The 14,878-nt window shown below is 39.6% G+C and overlaps 1 protein-coding gene across 10 annotated transcripts in view; it reads left to right on the plus strand.

Moving 5' to 3' along the window:
- Positions 1-1,350: 1,350 nt before the first annotated feature.
- plekha7b (pleckstrin homology domain containing, family A member 7b) overlaps positions 1,351-14,878 on the plus strand; it is a 64,138-nt gene continuing 50,610 nt past the window's right edge. For 9 of the 10 annotated variants that reach the window (XM_079339892.1, XM_079339900.1, XM_079339897.1 and 6 more), the window contains exons 1-3: positions 1,351-1,460; positions 1,567-1,643; positions 1,754-1,811. In XM_079339892.1, coding sequence (XP_079196018.1) covers positions 1,378-1,460; positions 1,567-1,643; positions 1,754-1,811 — 218 coding nt within the window. In that variant the 5' untranslated portion in view covers positions 1,351-1,377. Of the gene's footprint in view, positions 1,461-1,566; positions 1,644-1,753; positions 1,812-8,968; positions 9,572-14,878 lie in introns of those variants that run through there. The other variant, XM_079339898.1, reaches the window with a different exon arrangement.

The raw sequence follows: 14,878 nt of genomic DNA on the forward strand, positions 1-14,878 counted from the left end.
TTATCTCTCACTGTGTTTGAAGAGCGCTGCCTTAAACCACAGGAGAATGTTAAAACAAAGCCTCCCAAAAGGGAATCACAGATCAAATATTTATTATGTTGACAGAGTTTTGTTGCTCCATGCTCACTGATGTAAACCACATAGTGTTGTCTTTTCAGAGAGGTTAAAACATTGTAAAAAGATACTCTCCTGTTACAGCATTATGTTTCACTGAAATAAATGACATATTTATAGAAGAGTGCATGACATGTCAAAGTGAGGTTGCTTTTTGCGTCTCATGCAAAGTAACCCCTGTGTCAACATTACTGTGACTTTGAACACAAAGCACAAGTGAAATTTATGGGCAGCATCGGTAAATTGGGCAGGTCCGTTCGATGCTGTGTAAGCATTATTGTAATGTGTCATGGTCAGACAGGCCTTCTGTCCTCAAAGCCTGACTGCAATCAAGGTTAAAAACTTCATCAAAAGCTTCCGTTACAATTCATGACTAGACAGCATCTCATACATGCTGCCATGCTCCGCTTGAAGAACACTTCAGTGACACTTTGTCTGACACACCCACCCACACACACACACACACACACACACAAGCTGCTTTACAGAGCCCCTGTAACACTGACATGCTTTTAATTTACTTGTAATCTGCTTAAGCTTGAAACATGAATTCGATATACAAAGATTTGTTGCTTGCTTTTTGGTTCTCAACTGTGGTTGTACGGTTCATTTTTTAATCAAACCCATGTTAGGTCAGGAATACATTCTGAATAGAGTTGTGGTTGATTCTGCATTTTTCAGAGAGAGACAAATCTGATCATGTAATATCACATGACAAAAAATGTTACTTATGGCACTTGCATAGGAGGTTATTATTGCAAAGGCAGGAGATATCTGCATCATCACACAACTTTGAAGCTTATGCCTCTTAAAACTGGTTTAAAAACATAATTGAAGGAGAGTATTTTGCAATGTTAATCTATAATTCTTTTGAATAATTGGTCTTTGGTAGGTTAGGTGTTTTTAAATAAAAAAAAAACATTTGACATCATTACTAAATTCAATTAACACATTCCAAGTAATTGAATATTGGTCTGGGTTAAAATGTAGCAATGCCTAATAGCCTAACACAAATATGTGAAAATATTTAAATGATCTACACCAGACTGACTGCTCCTCGGAAGTATAGGCTAGTGTTAGAGAGGTGTTTTCTTCAGCTGAAATTCATTAAAAGCATAGTTGTGTAAATGGTCTGAGCTTTGGCATTCTTCCCCTTTAAATAAACTATGCAGCCCTAGCGGCGGTGGTATTAACTGAGCTCCCAGGGAAAGTCTGCGGAGAGAGGGAGAGGGGGGGGACAAGCCAAGCCGGAGACGAGAGATCATGGCGGCACCTCTCGGACGGGACACCCTACCTGACTACTGGTCATACGGAGTTTGTAGAGATGGCCGCGTCTTCTTTATAAAGTGAGCCGGGTTAAACTACTTTGCGTTTCACTTGGAATTATTACCGTACGTTTTTGTTTTTTGTTGTTGCTTTATTTTCTTTCAGTAACAGGTGTCTTTCTTGCAGCGATAAAACTCATAGCACTACTTGGCTACATCCACGCACTGGTGAACCTGTTAACTCGGGACACATGATACGGTCAGGTACGCGACAAATAATCTGATTTGGAGGATACCGAAGGGACATTTCTGTGCTGCAGTGTGCTTCCCTGTCGGTGGCGGGCTCGCTCAATGTGTTTCTGCTCGTGTTATAGATTTGCCAAGAGGATGGGAAGAGGGCTTCACGGACGAAGGAGCCAGCTACTTCATCAAGTGAGTCGACTCGTGAGCGCATTTGCGTACTATGACCGTGCAGACTTTTGATCCCTTTGCTTTTCCATTTCTCTCTTTTTCTTTCTTTCACTCTGCAGTGCTGACACGATTCTTTGCACTGAGTTGCAGTCAAATAGTGGCACTCAAACTAGATCAAAAGGCTGTACTTTCAACAAAACATAAGGTTAGGGTTGACACAGAAACACACCGGCATATGGATTAACACACTGGGGTCCCATCGGATAGGTGAAACCAATTACCTCTGCCTGCATTGAGAATGGAAAGTGGCAGTGCCTTGCAGGACAGGAAGAAGCCTATTAAAATTCTCCTCACATCCTTCTTGCAGGACCTCTACTCTCTCCATTAGATAGGTGTACAGCCTTGTTGTGTGTGTGAGAGTGTGTGCGTTAGAGAGACTGTAAAGGTTGCAGGAGAGGGGTGTGACCATGTATTGACAGAGATGTATGACATGATTACATTATTGAAGCAGAGAGGAGAGCCTTTCCAAAGTCACAGACAGCAGCGAGAAGTTTTTTTGGATAGATTTGAACATGTCCTTCACACATTAAAATGTGAAGAAATCAGGTTAATGGAAGACACAACAAAATCAATGCAGCACAGACACCTCAAGTCTGTTATGTTTAACTATTTAACTCAAGGTCTATGTGCATTACACCAGGGCTTTAACAATAACTGTTCTGATTGAGTAAACTGCCCATTGTTATGATTAATTTATTAATACTTTAGTCATTTACCTGTCAAAAAGTTTTTAAAAAAAGAAGGTCACTACAGTTTGTTTTTTTTAGTTTTCTGTAGCTTTGTCTCCAAGTATTGTCTTTTCATTGCATCATTTTTCTGCAATCATTTCAAAACTTTAATGTTCAGAAATGACAAAAAGCAGTTCATCACATTTGGGAAACTGCAACAAGAACATGTTGACTTCTTTAAACAAAGAAATTCTGCATTTGCTTATTTGCATTTTTTTTCACAATTTGATTGAATTCTTTTACTTGAAATTAGAACATTTAGAAAATCTCCAGGAAACTCATGAAAAAGAGATTTTTAATCTCAATGAGTTTTCTCTTCCTGGTTAAATAAAGGTTTAATAATAATAATAATTATAATAATAAAAGAAAATAAGAGAAATTCAAGGACACGTGCAACAAGTAAATGTTGTAAGTAAGCTGATAAGTAAGCATAATGATGAAAATAGAAAGTCTTTATTAGTGTTACGTTACGACAATGACTCCTCCCACTGTGGCTTGATTAGGGTTTTGTTGTTCCACCACCAGTTGTCCAGTCATGGATCTTTTAGTTTGCCCCATTTGTTCCAGACAGAGGACCATGGAGACCTGCTGTAGCTGCAGTCTCTCTGAGGTCCGAGTTACTGAGAGGATGTCTTTGCTCAACAACCTGCAGAGCTCTGCAGACACACCTTTGAAGCAGGTTTATTCTATACAGACACTTTCACAATTAAGCAACGTCTGCACTCTGAAATAAGCATAAATCGATAAATCATCAAAGGGGTACTATAAGTGTTGTTTTGGGAGAAAATAAAAACCGACATGGATCACAGGTTGTACTGAGCCAATCAGATGATGGCCCACACATTGGAGTCTTTAAAAGACATTTTGGCTTCAAAAAAACGTGGTTTCAATAACACTTTTGTAGTGACTGACATTTATATTGTGCGTATAATGAAGGCAGCCTTTGTGTTTCTCTCCTTTACACTCTTTTTCTCAGTATGAAGCAAGAACAATGTTACATTGAAGTTATGTGATATATGGTTGCCTAATGTCAAGGCTGTTAAATCAGTCAACCACTTGTCTCCCAGTTGGACTGGTTGAAGAATCCTGTTTTTGCTCGAGCCCACGTCTTGTTTCTTTGTTTTTGAGGGCTCATTTGTTGGAGTCAAACAGTGGACAGGAACAGCTTATCTAGAGCTCAGCAGGCGTTTCTCAATGTTGCTCTGGTGCATGAAGGAAAGTCAAATCATTGACTGGTTGCCTGAGAAAGTAGAACTGCAGGGTGATCATTTTCAATCAACTCATTCAGTGTTAATGAGGACAAATAAGAGCTTTAACAATGACTTTGATTATGGAACTATCTAACTCTAAACTGTAGCATATTCATGATGAGATAGTACCTAAATAATAATCAGTAGTTATGCCGTCTATCTGAGATACCTCGATCAAGGTGTCTCGAAAAAAAGCACTGACAGATAGATTTCTTTGTTTTATTCTTGAAACACATCAACTATGAAACTGTTCTATATGGATCTTTTACTTTGACACAAATCTGAGTGTAGCGTAGCTCAGTGGGGACATTTCAGTCGCAAACATTGATTATCTTCTTGTGATGGAGTGCTGACATTTTCTCCTCGTGGAGGAGTTTATCTCTGGTGCTTTACTTGATATATTGCAGGATGATGCCAGGTTTCTGTATGTGTCCCATGTGTGTTCGGGGTAATTACAGGAAGCGTGACTTGTGTCGAGCTTACCTGGCTTCTCACTCCAGCACACAGCTAATTAGGCTATAAGTGGATCCACAGGCCTTATTAATTTATTACTAAACCCATGTCTTTAAAAACGTTTGGCAGATTTAAGGTTAAAAACAGCTTGCTCTCTCAGAATATCTGAACAGCTCTGGTGCAAATCGGCTCTGCTTTGGTTATTAATGTAAACAGGCAAACCTCAAAGCAAAGATGGCTCCTGCTCATCTGTCTAACTCCTGAAAAAAACATGGACTCAACTGCTTAGACTGTTGCCCTATTTTGGAACAATCAATCAATCAATCCAAGATCTTCACAAGTGTTAGTTTTTGACTCAGCATTTTAAAACGTATTCGAATATGACAGGGGACCCCTCTTATGCCCCATTTATTATAATGCTGCAGAGTCATGGCGTCTTTAAACATCAGTCTAAGCACAAGTGGGTAGTTCTGTTTTCAGTTCTGCTCCTTTTGTCAGAAACAAACTCAAGCAGGAGTGAAGTTGACATGGTGCTGCCCGGACAACCGTCAGTAGATTGGGTTGTGTGTTGATGTTGGTATTTTGATGAGGTGGAGAACAAAGGACGGACTGTTCACATGTTGCTGCTGTTTGAAAACTCAACATTGATTTAGACCTGGCTGTAGGCCGGCCCGAGAACCTGAACTTTGAGTATGATGTGGGCATTTTTGGATGCTTCAGAGTGAAGGCTGAAGCTTTGTCTCATATTTTGAGGAGTTACAAGCGAAGGAAAACAGTCAGAACCATGTTCTTTGAAAAAAAAAAACCCAACAACTTTATATTTAGTTTCATGTTCACTTTGGTTAAAATGCTCTGAGTACAATGTTATTAAACTGTCAGGGGGACTAACTTGGAAAGTTTTGACTAGAGGAGGAGAGTTTTTAAAAACTGTCGTGCAAAGCTGTTGTCCTCCATGGCAGCAAATTGAAATAGAAAGTCTGTGCTTGTCATACTTCTGGCAGCTCTCCAAGGGTCTGACCCAATTTGAAAATCATCTTCCAAAATCGTTGCATTTCAGTCCCAGCAGATATTATAACAGAGATGAAGGTCTATGAGCAGAAATTAACACGTGTCAGGGATGTGTAACAATTAATGCAAGATATTGGACCGCAAAAGAAGGTTGAACTCATGAACTTTATGCAGCCCTAATGTGGTAAAATTGGTCTATTTGTCACAGATGGCCTGCTTGGAAACATGGTTGAAAAGAATGTAATCAATTAGATTAATTAGTTTCAGATCCATTGTCAGTGAGGGAGCAAGGACTAAGAGCAAATGGGATAACTTGAAATATGATCAGTAGATGTCATATTTATGGTTCTCAATAAGTAAAAACATGGGTTCAATTAAGTTAAGCCTTCACCACAATACTGGCACTCACTGAGCATATAGGAAAGTGTGAAATTCTATAGCGTCCTTCGGGAAGAAATGACCCCACTGAGGTACAATGATGTCTTGTTGAGGACAAAGTTCACATTGTTTAGTGAGCTAACAATGCTGTGGGACAATTCAGGAAGTCGTGTTTGATGTGAAAGTCACAGATCTGTCACCCAAATTCTTCTGTCTCACGTTCATTTACTCATACCATAACCTATGAAAACGTCAATATTTTCTTGATTGTATTTCACATTTAAAGGTGTTTTTTCTTCTTCTAGTACTCCTGCTGTTTTTTTAAATGTGAGATAGTGCTTGCATTTTTTTAACTAGCTGAATCTTTTTGACTAGGGTAGTATGAGTTAATGAACCATGTGGCGCTATGGGGTTTTGAAAGCACAGCTTTTTAACAGGGGATGAATAAGAAGTTTAGTATCCCTACAGGCTCTTATCTTATGACTGTGTTAATGAAGCTCTATTTTTCTGCAAACACAGCAAATCCATACCTGCTTGCTGACTTCAAAACATCAGTGCCAAAAAAAGTTTGGGTACAAATTGGCCCCAAGGAACTTTTTTTTTTTTTTTTAGGATTTTCATTATTTTTGACATTAAATGTACGTTTGTGTAGTTCAGCACCATTAAAATCTGAGCTATTTGTCAGTATTGTGTCTCTTTGTCAGCTGTCGAACGTCACCTGAAAGTGGACTTTTGATTTTTAAACTTTATAGTGCAGGTCTTTGCGGTATCATTTTGTACGAGTCAACAAGACCACACGAAAATTCATCCCACTTTCTCTTCCAGCCTGTCTTCCTTTGGGCCCAGGCAGGAAGCCTGTTCAAACATTTTTACTTTTTTCAGAGAGGCTAAAAACTCCAGAAACTCACTCGTGAGAAATGTTCAATGCTCCGACTGAGACTTTAATCCATAGGTACTGTCCTAAAACTTCAGCACTGATTTTCAACTTCACCTTTATCTTTTCAAATACAATGTAATACATTAAAGCGCCTAACGTTGTTGCTGAAGATCTGCACACATGTGTAAAGCTTGACACCGTTCAATCATTTTGTTACCTTCGCTGTCATTGCAGGCGCACATGGACAGGGATGGTGGCCCTAAAGCAAAAACAAGCAAAGTTAATTAACTTGGACTTATCTATAGTCCGAGCCTTTTTCATTCTAGCTACAAACTACACTCCTTAAAGCGAACCGGCATCTGAAAGTACGTTTTCAGAAGATGTTATGAACAAGGATGTACTTTTCTGTCTTGAATATTCACCTGTTTAATTATAACTATGACTGACTGATTACCAATCAGGTGGAGCTGTGTCACTCCGCACAGCAGACATGGAGAAAGAATAAGTGAGGCAGCTGTTCACCATTACTGATGAACACTGCAGACCTCTGTGTCATTGATAAATAAATCCATACATCTATTCTCTTATCTGAGAGAGTGCCCATGTACTGTATGAAGTTGGCTGTTACAAACAAGAAGGTAAGGCTGTAATTTGATAAGCCAATAGGTTCATTCAGTTGAAATGGATACTGTATGATTACTGATTTACATGTCTGCCATAATGTGGCTCATCTCTCATCTATAGACACTTAAATTTCCCCTTTAGAAATGTACACCCCTTCCTTCACTTGCCCAGTTTATTTTTTGGTGCCTGGTTATTATGATAAACTGCGCTGACACACCTTGCAGAATGTTTGTTTTATACCTTCATTTTCCTCTCCCTCAATGGCAAGTTGACTTGTTGAGCTTTCTGTGTAGAACTCCACAGAGTTTCGGAGCGGCCGTATCTCTACACGCAGTGACTTAAACCTATGATAGCATCACTTTCAGTGTCGCACATTCACCTTTGGAGTGCAACACTTCTTTGGATCCACTTTATATAAAGATAACAAAGCAAACGTGCTTCAACCAAGGCATCCTTTACTTTGCAAAAGAAATCACAGTTTAACTTAAGAAACAGGCGGTTTCTTGGATCGTTGGGTCTTCACTGGGTCTGTTCTGTGGCTGCAGGTTTTTTTTATTTTGTGTCAAGGTGCTTAATGATTTGATTTCATGGGTGATTGAGCACATTATTATAGCACAGGCTTGCTGTCTCAGGGGTCAAGGTCATAACCCTTTTGCTTCATTATGATTTATTTAATGCACACACGTATTTCATGGTAGAAAGAACATTATTACTAGAGTAATACACATATGTTGAAATGTAATTAACATGTGAACATTTGGAGATTTGACTCCAAAGTGGGCCTATATACAGTATATAGTATATTACTTATATTACAATTCTGATGAATCAAGGACATTCATCACCAGATCAAGGTTACTATTTTTTCCCCATGATTTTATAATAATGTAGTGTGGGCATGGAGGCATCTCTTTTGGCTCAGCTCTACAGGACTGCTGCAGATTCTCCTGTGTGAGGTAGTGTGTGAACACAGTTTACTCTCTCTCCTCTATACCTTCCCTAAAGCTAGACTGTGACCTTCAGCTGGAAATGGATATTCTGAAATCGTGATGTCATTCTTGACAGACAAAATCCTGATGGATCAGATGACTCTGCTTTGCAAGATAAATAAAAATACTTTGAGGCCATTACGATTGATGGGACAAAAAAAACCTAAACCCTTGTCCCTGTGAGTTCAGACCGAGCGTTGTAGAGAGTAACTTATTTTAAAGACTCTTTGTTGTAATGCTCTTTGACTGTGCCCCTTTTTATTTAGACGAGGCTGATAGAGTTGGTAAATTAATCATTAGGAGGCTATGTTCATTGTCCTTGACTGTCTTACTGTTGCATCAAATGTTTTATTTTTTAACATCCAACCTTTATCTTTGCTTGCATTGCCTCATTTGAATTCAACTCAATTGTTGCACCTGTCTTCCCAGCGTTGCACCATGTCGCTGTGCAGGGAATAGAAATAGTGAATGAGCAGGCTAAATACATTTCAAGGTGAAAGGAGTGTCAACATGACGTATCACTCTCTTGTCAGGTTTTGCATCATCACAAGAATAGCTTTCAAAATACATACGGGTATTTTTTTTTTTTTTTTTTTTGAACAGTCATGAAGAGTGATGGTTTTGGCAAATCCACTGAACCATCACGCACACTTTATTTTCCTGATACAGACATGCAAAGACACACAACCTTACCTTGAAGCATGCATCATTAATCGCCTTACTCCTGTAGAGGGATTTCTGCTGACGGTTGTCATTATTAGTAGATCCTTGTATCGTGTTTAAATTGTGTCCAGTTGTAATTTTAAGTTGTTGGTGCATCAGTGTCATCTCTTCGATTATGAGGTGGTCTGAACTTTCACTGGCGGCCAGAGTATTTTCTAAACAGACATATTTTCGTCTTTATTGTCTTCATGGTGATTTATAATGAGGCTTGTCACACTTAAAACAATACATATTGTACAGTACTGTGGGGCCTTCAAATAGAGTCCGAGGTTTAAGCAGCGGACTGAATAGAGACAATGAAAACAAAGACGAGATTGAAAAATCTGCTACAGTGCTCCTTTGTGTGGAAGAATAGGAAGGAAGCTTTCCATCAGGCCTCGTTTGGACTTCTGATATTTAACCCTGCAACGATGGAATACATTAAGAGCCGCGAGTCTGAGGTGTGCACTGTGTGATGATTTGCCTTATCTAGAATGAGTCATTTACTGTCCACACAGCTCAGGCAGGTTTAGTAGTCAGAGCTGGAGCAGGCAACAGAGCAGGAACAGAGCAGGGGAGATGCCCGAGCCGGGATGGGGACCTGCTGTTGCAGCTGCCTGCCTCTCGGCCAGGGGACTGACTCGGCCGGTCATGAAACAGTGGTTGCTCAGCACGCCAGTCTGGAGAAGGAGGAGAGGCAGATTGAGACAAGGTAACTCTGGTATAATGGTATACTGTATTTACAGTTAGTATATGTATTTGAATTTAAATTCAAAATGATTGGCAGTGTTTGTACGTTCAAACTTTTACAATCTGTAAACCTTTAATTATTTTAATGGGCTTAGCATGCAGAAATTGCAAAGAACCCCCCCCCCCCACCAAATTAAAAAGGAAAATAAAAGAGTTTCTTTATGTTCTCAGTGTTTACTATTCTTCTATGTAGTTAAGAAGTAATCTAAGCCTAAGTCATTTCAGCTGCCCCTCAGGAGGAAAGTAAATTTTTGTATGGCTGCCCTCCCTCTGATTGAATTCAGATGACAGTTCTTTCTGCCGCATTCTGTCAGAGCCCGTGTGCGACTGGAGCCACTGCGGAGAAGCCGGTCCCACACTGTTCTCATTTCAGCAGACGGGAGAGAAGAAAAGTGATTAGTTAGCAGCCACAGAGGTGAAAGATGGATGTTTGATAGAAAGAGAAAGTCTTTCTGGAGAGCAAAACGGAGACAGACGTAACCCTCTAAAGATTTGTTATCCAAACTATTCCAGTGTTTCCTGTCAAAGTGGTGAGCAGCAAAAACAGGAGAAGCGCACATTGCCACCAGTGATACATTGAACACAGGATAGTGTTATGGCATTGATTTTCTACAAGCATAGAAAAAATTAGCATTTAGATCAAACACCCTTCAATTCAGTGAAGGTTTCCATCTTATATACTGCATGGAAAGTATTTTTCTTTGATCCACAATGGAAATGCCTCTAAAAGTTAAAACTATCACATGGAGTAATGTCACACACCAAGTGGAATCAATAAGATGTTTTCTATCTGAATGAATAGAACTTTAAAAGGTGTTGAAGATAAAGAAATCAATATTTAATATGAAAGGTGTCATTAGTATTGACACTCCTCAGCTCTGTACACTCTGGCTCTGACTGTGCCAGCATTTTTCAGGTTACTGAGGGGGTTTCACTTTTTTTGACGTTAAGGTCTTATTTCCAGCTTATAAAGAAGCCGTTTGCAGCAAACCAGCTCTAATGAACCCATTGTGCAACCCTGCCTCGCACCTAAACAACGACAGCAACTACATCTGGTGAACTTATCGACTCACTGAGCACCTAAAGAGAAGAGCATTTCCCTCAGGAATAGTTGAGGACAAGAAACAGCGACACAGAGAGTGAATATTGGACTTAAATTCTAAAGGTGTCCTTAAACACGACTCCCAATTACTACTTTTGTTTTCTGTGTCTGCTGCTGGAATTTCTGCATTGGCAACTGCATTGCTGGAGAGTTCAACACAAACTGTAAAGGACGACAACATATTCGTGTTGTTTCATAATTGGCTTGGTCTGTTGACTCACATGTCTAAAAAATAACAGAGCTGCTTTAAACAAGCGATCAGTTATCAGAAGACTGTACTTAATTGTGCTTAAATGCCACAAAGAAACAATGTCAATGTGGAAAATCAGAGGAAAAAAGAGCAGTTAAAACAACAACCTCATCTCATATGGGAGCAGGAAATTGTGCTATACTGTACTGGTCAGAGATGAATTAGGTTTTTTAGGACTGTAGGCATTTAAAAATAATGAATCTGTGCGTGTCAAGCTAGCACCTGGAGGATCTGCTTAATCTGACATTTATTGACAACATTTTAGGATTTGTCACAAAGCAGGGACCGAGCAGTATTTTACTCGATACATATTGCTTAAGGTATTCCATCTGAAGTCTGAATAACCTAACACTTCAATAAGCACATGTTCAGCAGCAGATTGAATGTACGAGCTCTGAAAAATGTTTCTCGTTGTGGATTACTCAGTTGAATATTGCCGTTCCCATTAATGGAATATTGAGCTTGAAAAAGATAAATGAAAAGGACCATCTGGCCAAAGCTACTGAGAGAGCAGATTTGGTGCTTAGGGCAATTTCACCCACTGCAGCATTTATTGAACACATTGACCACACAGCTGTGTGAGTTCTCACAATCCAATCCAATTTGATTTGCTTTAGTGCAAAGATATGAGGCTAATTCCTTATTCATGATCTGATTCATTCTCCTTTGAACTGAATCCTTGTGATATGTTCATTTTAGTTGTCGTCACTGCCATGTGTCTTTACTTTCAGGATCCATTATCTGTAATTTTCATATTGAAACAAAACTTGGGTTGGCAGCAAAGATGTTGGCAGCAAAGATGAAGTGCTGATGATGATGCTGATTTGAAAGCAGAGTTAAATATATTGAAGTTTTATTGAATGCTTGACTCACTCAGTTTGACAAGCGCACCCTTGAGGGATGATGGACCATATGTATGTAGTGTGTTTGTTGTGAAGTGCTGTTCTATAGGTAACCACTAGATATCACTGTTTAGTCTCTGCCTATTTACAGTCTGGGACTGTTTCACATTTCTGCCTTCGTTTTTTTTTTTTTATCAAGTTAGACAAAACATGAAGTGTTAATCATTTGGGTTTCTTGTTTTTACCACCTACAATGTAAATAGCCAATTGCTTTAATAAACGTTGAACTTTATAACTTAGTTTAACTCATGATTGGTTTTGAGGGATGTATATAAACTGGATTCTGATTAAACTTCAATGTGAAGTTGTGAAAATGGTTGCATATAAATATGTAGATTAAAGATATAAAAGACTATTAGATAGCACTTTTGTAAATGCAGAATAATAGAATATATGAAAATAATATAAGATGAAATGTAAAAACAAGATTTAATCTAATGCAATGGAAGAGCTTTACAGTTGTGCAGGTATGTGCATGATTAAGGTTGAGTGCAAATATCTTAGAGGACATTTATTATTCCTCTTTTCCACCTTTTCAAATAGTGTCCTGTGGTCTGAATGACTGAAAATGAAAACATATGTGCTGTGCCCCCCCCACCAAGTTTTCCCAGTAGACATCACTTCTTTGTTAGTGATAATAAAAATGGCGGACCTGCACAAAAGTTTTGTTCTAGGCTGGGGGTGGAGTCCATGGTAGGAGATACCAGGGGAGGTTTTTTTTCCTACTGTGACATCACAAGGAGAGCAAATTTGAAACTGAGCATTTTTTCTAATGTGAGTTAATGTAATACATAACATCTGATTACTGCATCGGTTGTGCATTGCATTCTTGCTTGATGATCATTTTTGCCTGTCTTAGTTGATAAATCAACGGGTATATATTTTGAAATCCTGCCTTCATGGGTCATTAACCTACTTAGCACAACTGGCTGGGTTAGATAAAGTGCTGTCATAGCTTTATATTATAAAGCAGTAGACAGGAGGACATCAGTGGAAGTAGGTGATATAGTGAGGAATGAATGTTGACCTGGCAGTCCATCCTATGTATCGACCGACGCCACCCGCGTCCAGCCCTCTGCTCTTATCTATATGTCTGTCTGTGGATTATTGAACCGACGCTGCAGCAGCCTGAGCCGGCCACTCAGCTTAAGTCTACCCTCCATCCTGCATCCTCTCTCCCTGGCTGACGGGGATGTGATCTGATAAAGAGGACTCGGGGCAAGACAGAAGGCTCTGGTTGCAGTCAGAGTCCAAGGTCAGCATTTTACATTGACTGGACAACACATTGAGGTGAATGTTTTAATCTGTGGTCACTACACAATTAAAAACTTCAGATTTTCTTAGCAAGTCAGGCACTTCCTTTTTCCTCCTTCGTCTTCTATACAGGGACAAAACAATGGAGCGTTATTGTTTTATTCCTCCCTGGTGAGGCTAAGTGGAGCTACATACTGTAAGTGCTGGCAGTGTTACTGAGTGATCAGGAGTAAAGAAGAGAGGGCTGAAACAGCAGTTATACTCCAATCTGACACCACTCTTTGTGCCCTTTTAGCACACCCACATAGCACTGTGCACACAATTCATACAGGCTCAGCTACCATATGCTCACAGAACAGAGAGGGGGACAAACTTAATTGGTGGTCCCAAGAATCAGTTCGGACATTTCACACCTCTGAATTGGATTTACTGCTTTCCACTTCTGATAACAAACTGGTAAGTGGCAATGGAGAAAAATGTACAATCAAGATAACTCATTCGCTTTAAGTAACAAACAGGTAGCATGCTAAATAGAAAAAAGAGATAGGGATTCAGCTTACAGATATTCTACTTCAGTAAAAGAAACAGTATCCTAGATTTCAAATAGTGGCAAATCCTACTTTCCAAATCTTAAATAAATCCAATCATAAAAAAATGCACGTATTAATTGTGTATCAAAGCGCCCTTTCGGTGTTACATCATGATATACATGTTATAGTTTGTAACTGTATAGGCCTAGGTTGATAGTGCTTTAAATGTTGTTGTTGCTTAATGGATGAACAGTGCATTTTATTATCTGATCAAATTATGTGATCGACGTCAACCTCCAGCTTTGGAGGTGAACTAGTCAAGTAGCAGTGTGAAGAAACATGTGATTGCAATACTTACATGAAGTACGAAGATGTTTACAGGAAAGGTACCATGCGTCTACCCACCGCTGGCTGAGGTGGGTGTTCTTTTCTTCTTCATTGTTGTCACGTGTGGATAAATAGTTTAGGGCAACATTTTGTATTGGTGACATCATTTAGTTCCTAAGTTCATCTTTTCTTCACTGCAGAACTATTCAGATTTTCTGGCAGCTCAATAGTTTAGCACTCCCATTCCCCCCCTACTGTTTCACTTTTTTATGTTGCAGTTTTTCCACGCAGTGAAATTAATGATCTTAAGAGAGCGCAAGGAAAAATCCATTGATCATTGCAGGTGGTAAGACCCAGATCTCAACTGCTTTAAACAGGTCTTTACTTGCAGGGCAAGTGCCTTCTTCTCCTGGGGTATGCTAACGAGTTGTGAAGGAGAGTGTAGATGGATGAGAACGAGCAGCAGAGGATGAAACTCAGGGGATGAGGCATACAGAAACTGGCTGCATAACCTGCATGTGTTTGTGTGTAGCTACTGCACTGTCACTTTAATGCGTGAGTTGACTTCCTGAGCACTTAGCTGGTGTGGAAAACATTTTTCACCTGGGCACCTGGCAGACAGATAGAAGGTGTTTGTAGCATGGCGTGGTCATCAGTCTCCTCAGCTGTTCTGCTCACTTTTATTCCTCATGCGGTGAAGGATTTCACTGTACCCGAGAGATGGCTGATGTTACAGAATCTCCTATTTAAGCTGTTTCCAGTAATCCTATGGAACAGTGTGTGCAGTATTGAGCTGAGATGTAGCCTGTAACTGTCGTCCCACAGTGTAGTCTGTGTTGTAAACTAACGAAGCTGTTGGCTTCAAGAGCATTGGTGGGTACGACACCGTCTTCATTTGAAATGA

The sequence above is a fragment of the Symphodus melops genome, assembly GCF_947650265.1.
Source record: "Symphodus melops genome assembly, chromosome: 3".
NCBI classification, from domain to species: Eukaryota; Metazoa; Chordata; class Actinopteri; order Labriformes; family Labridae; genus Symphodus; species Symphodus melops.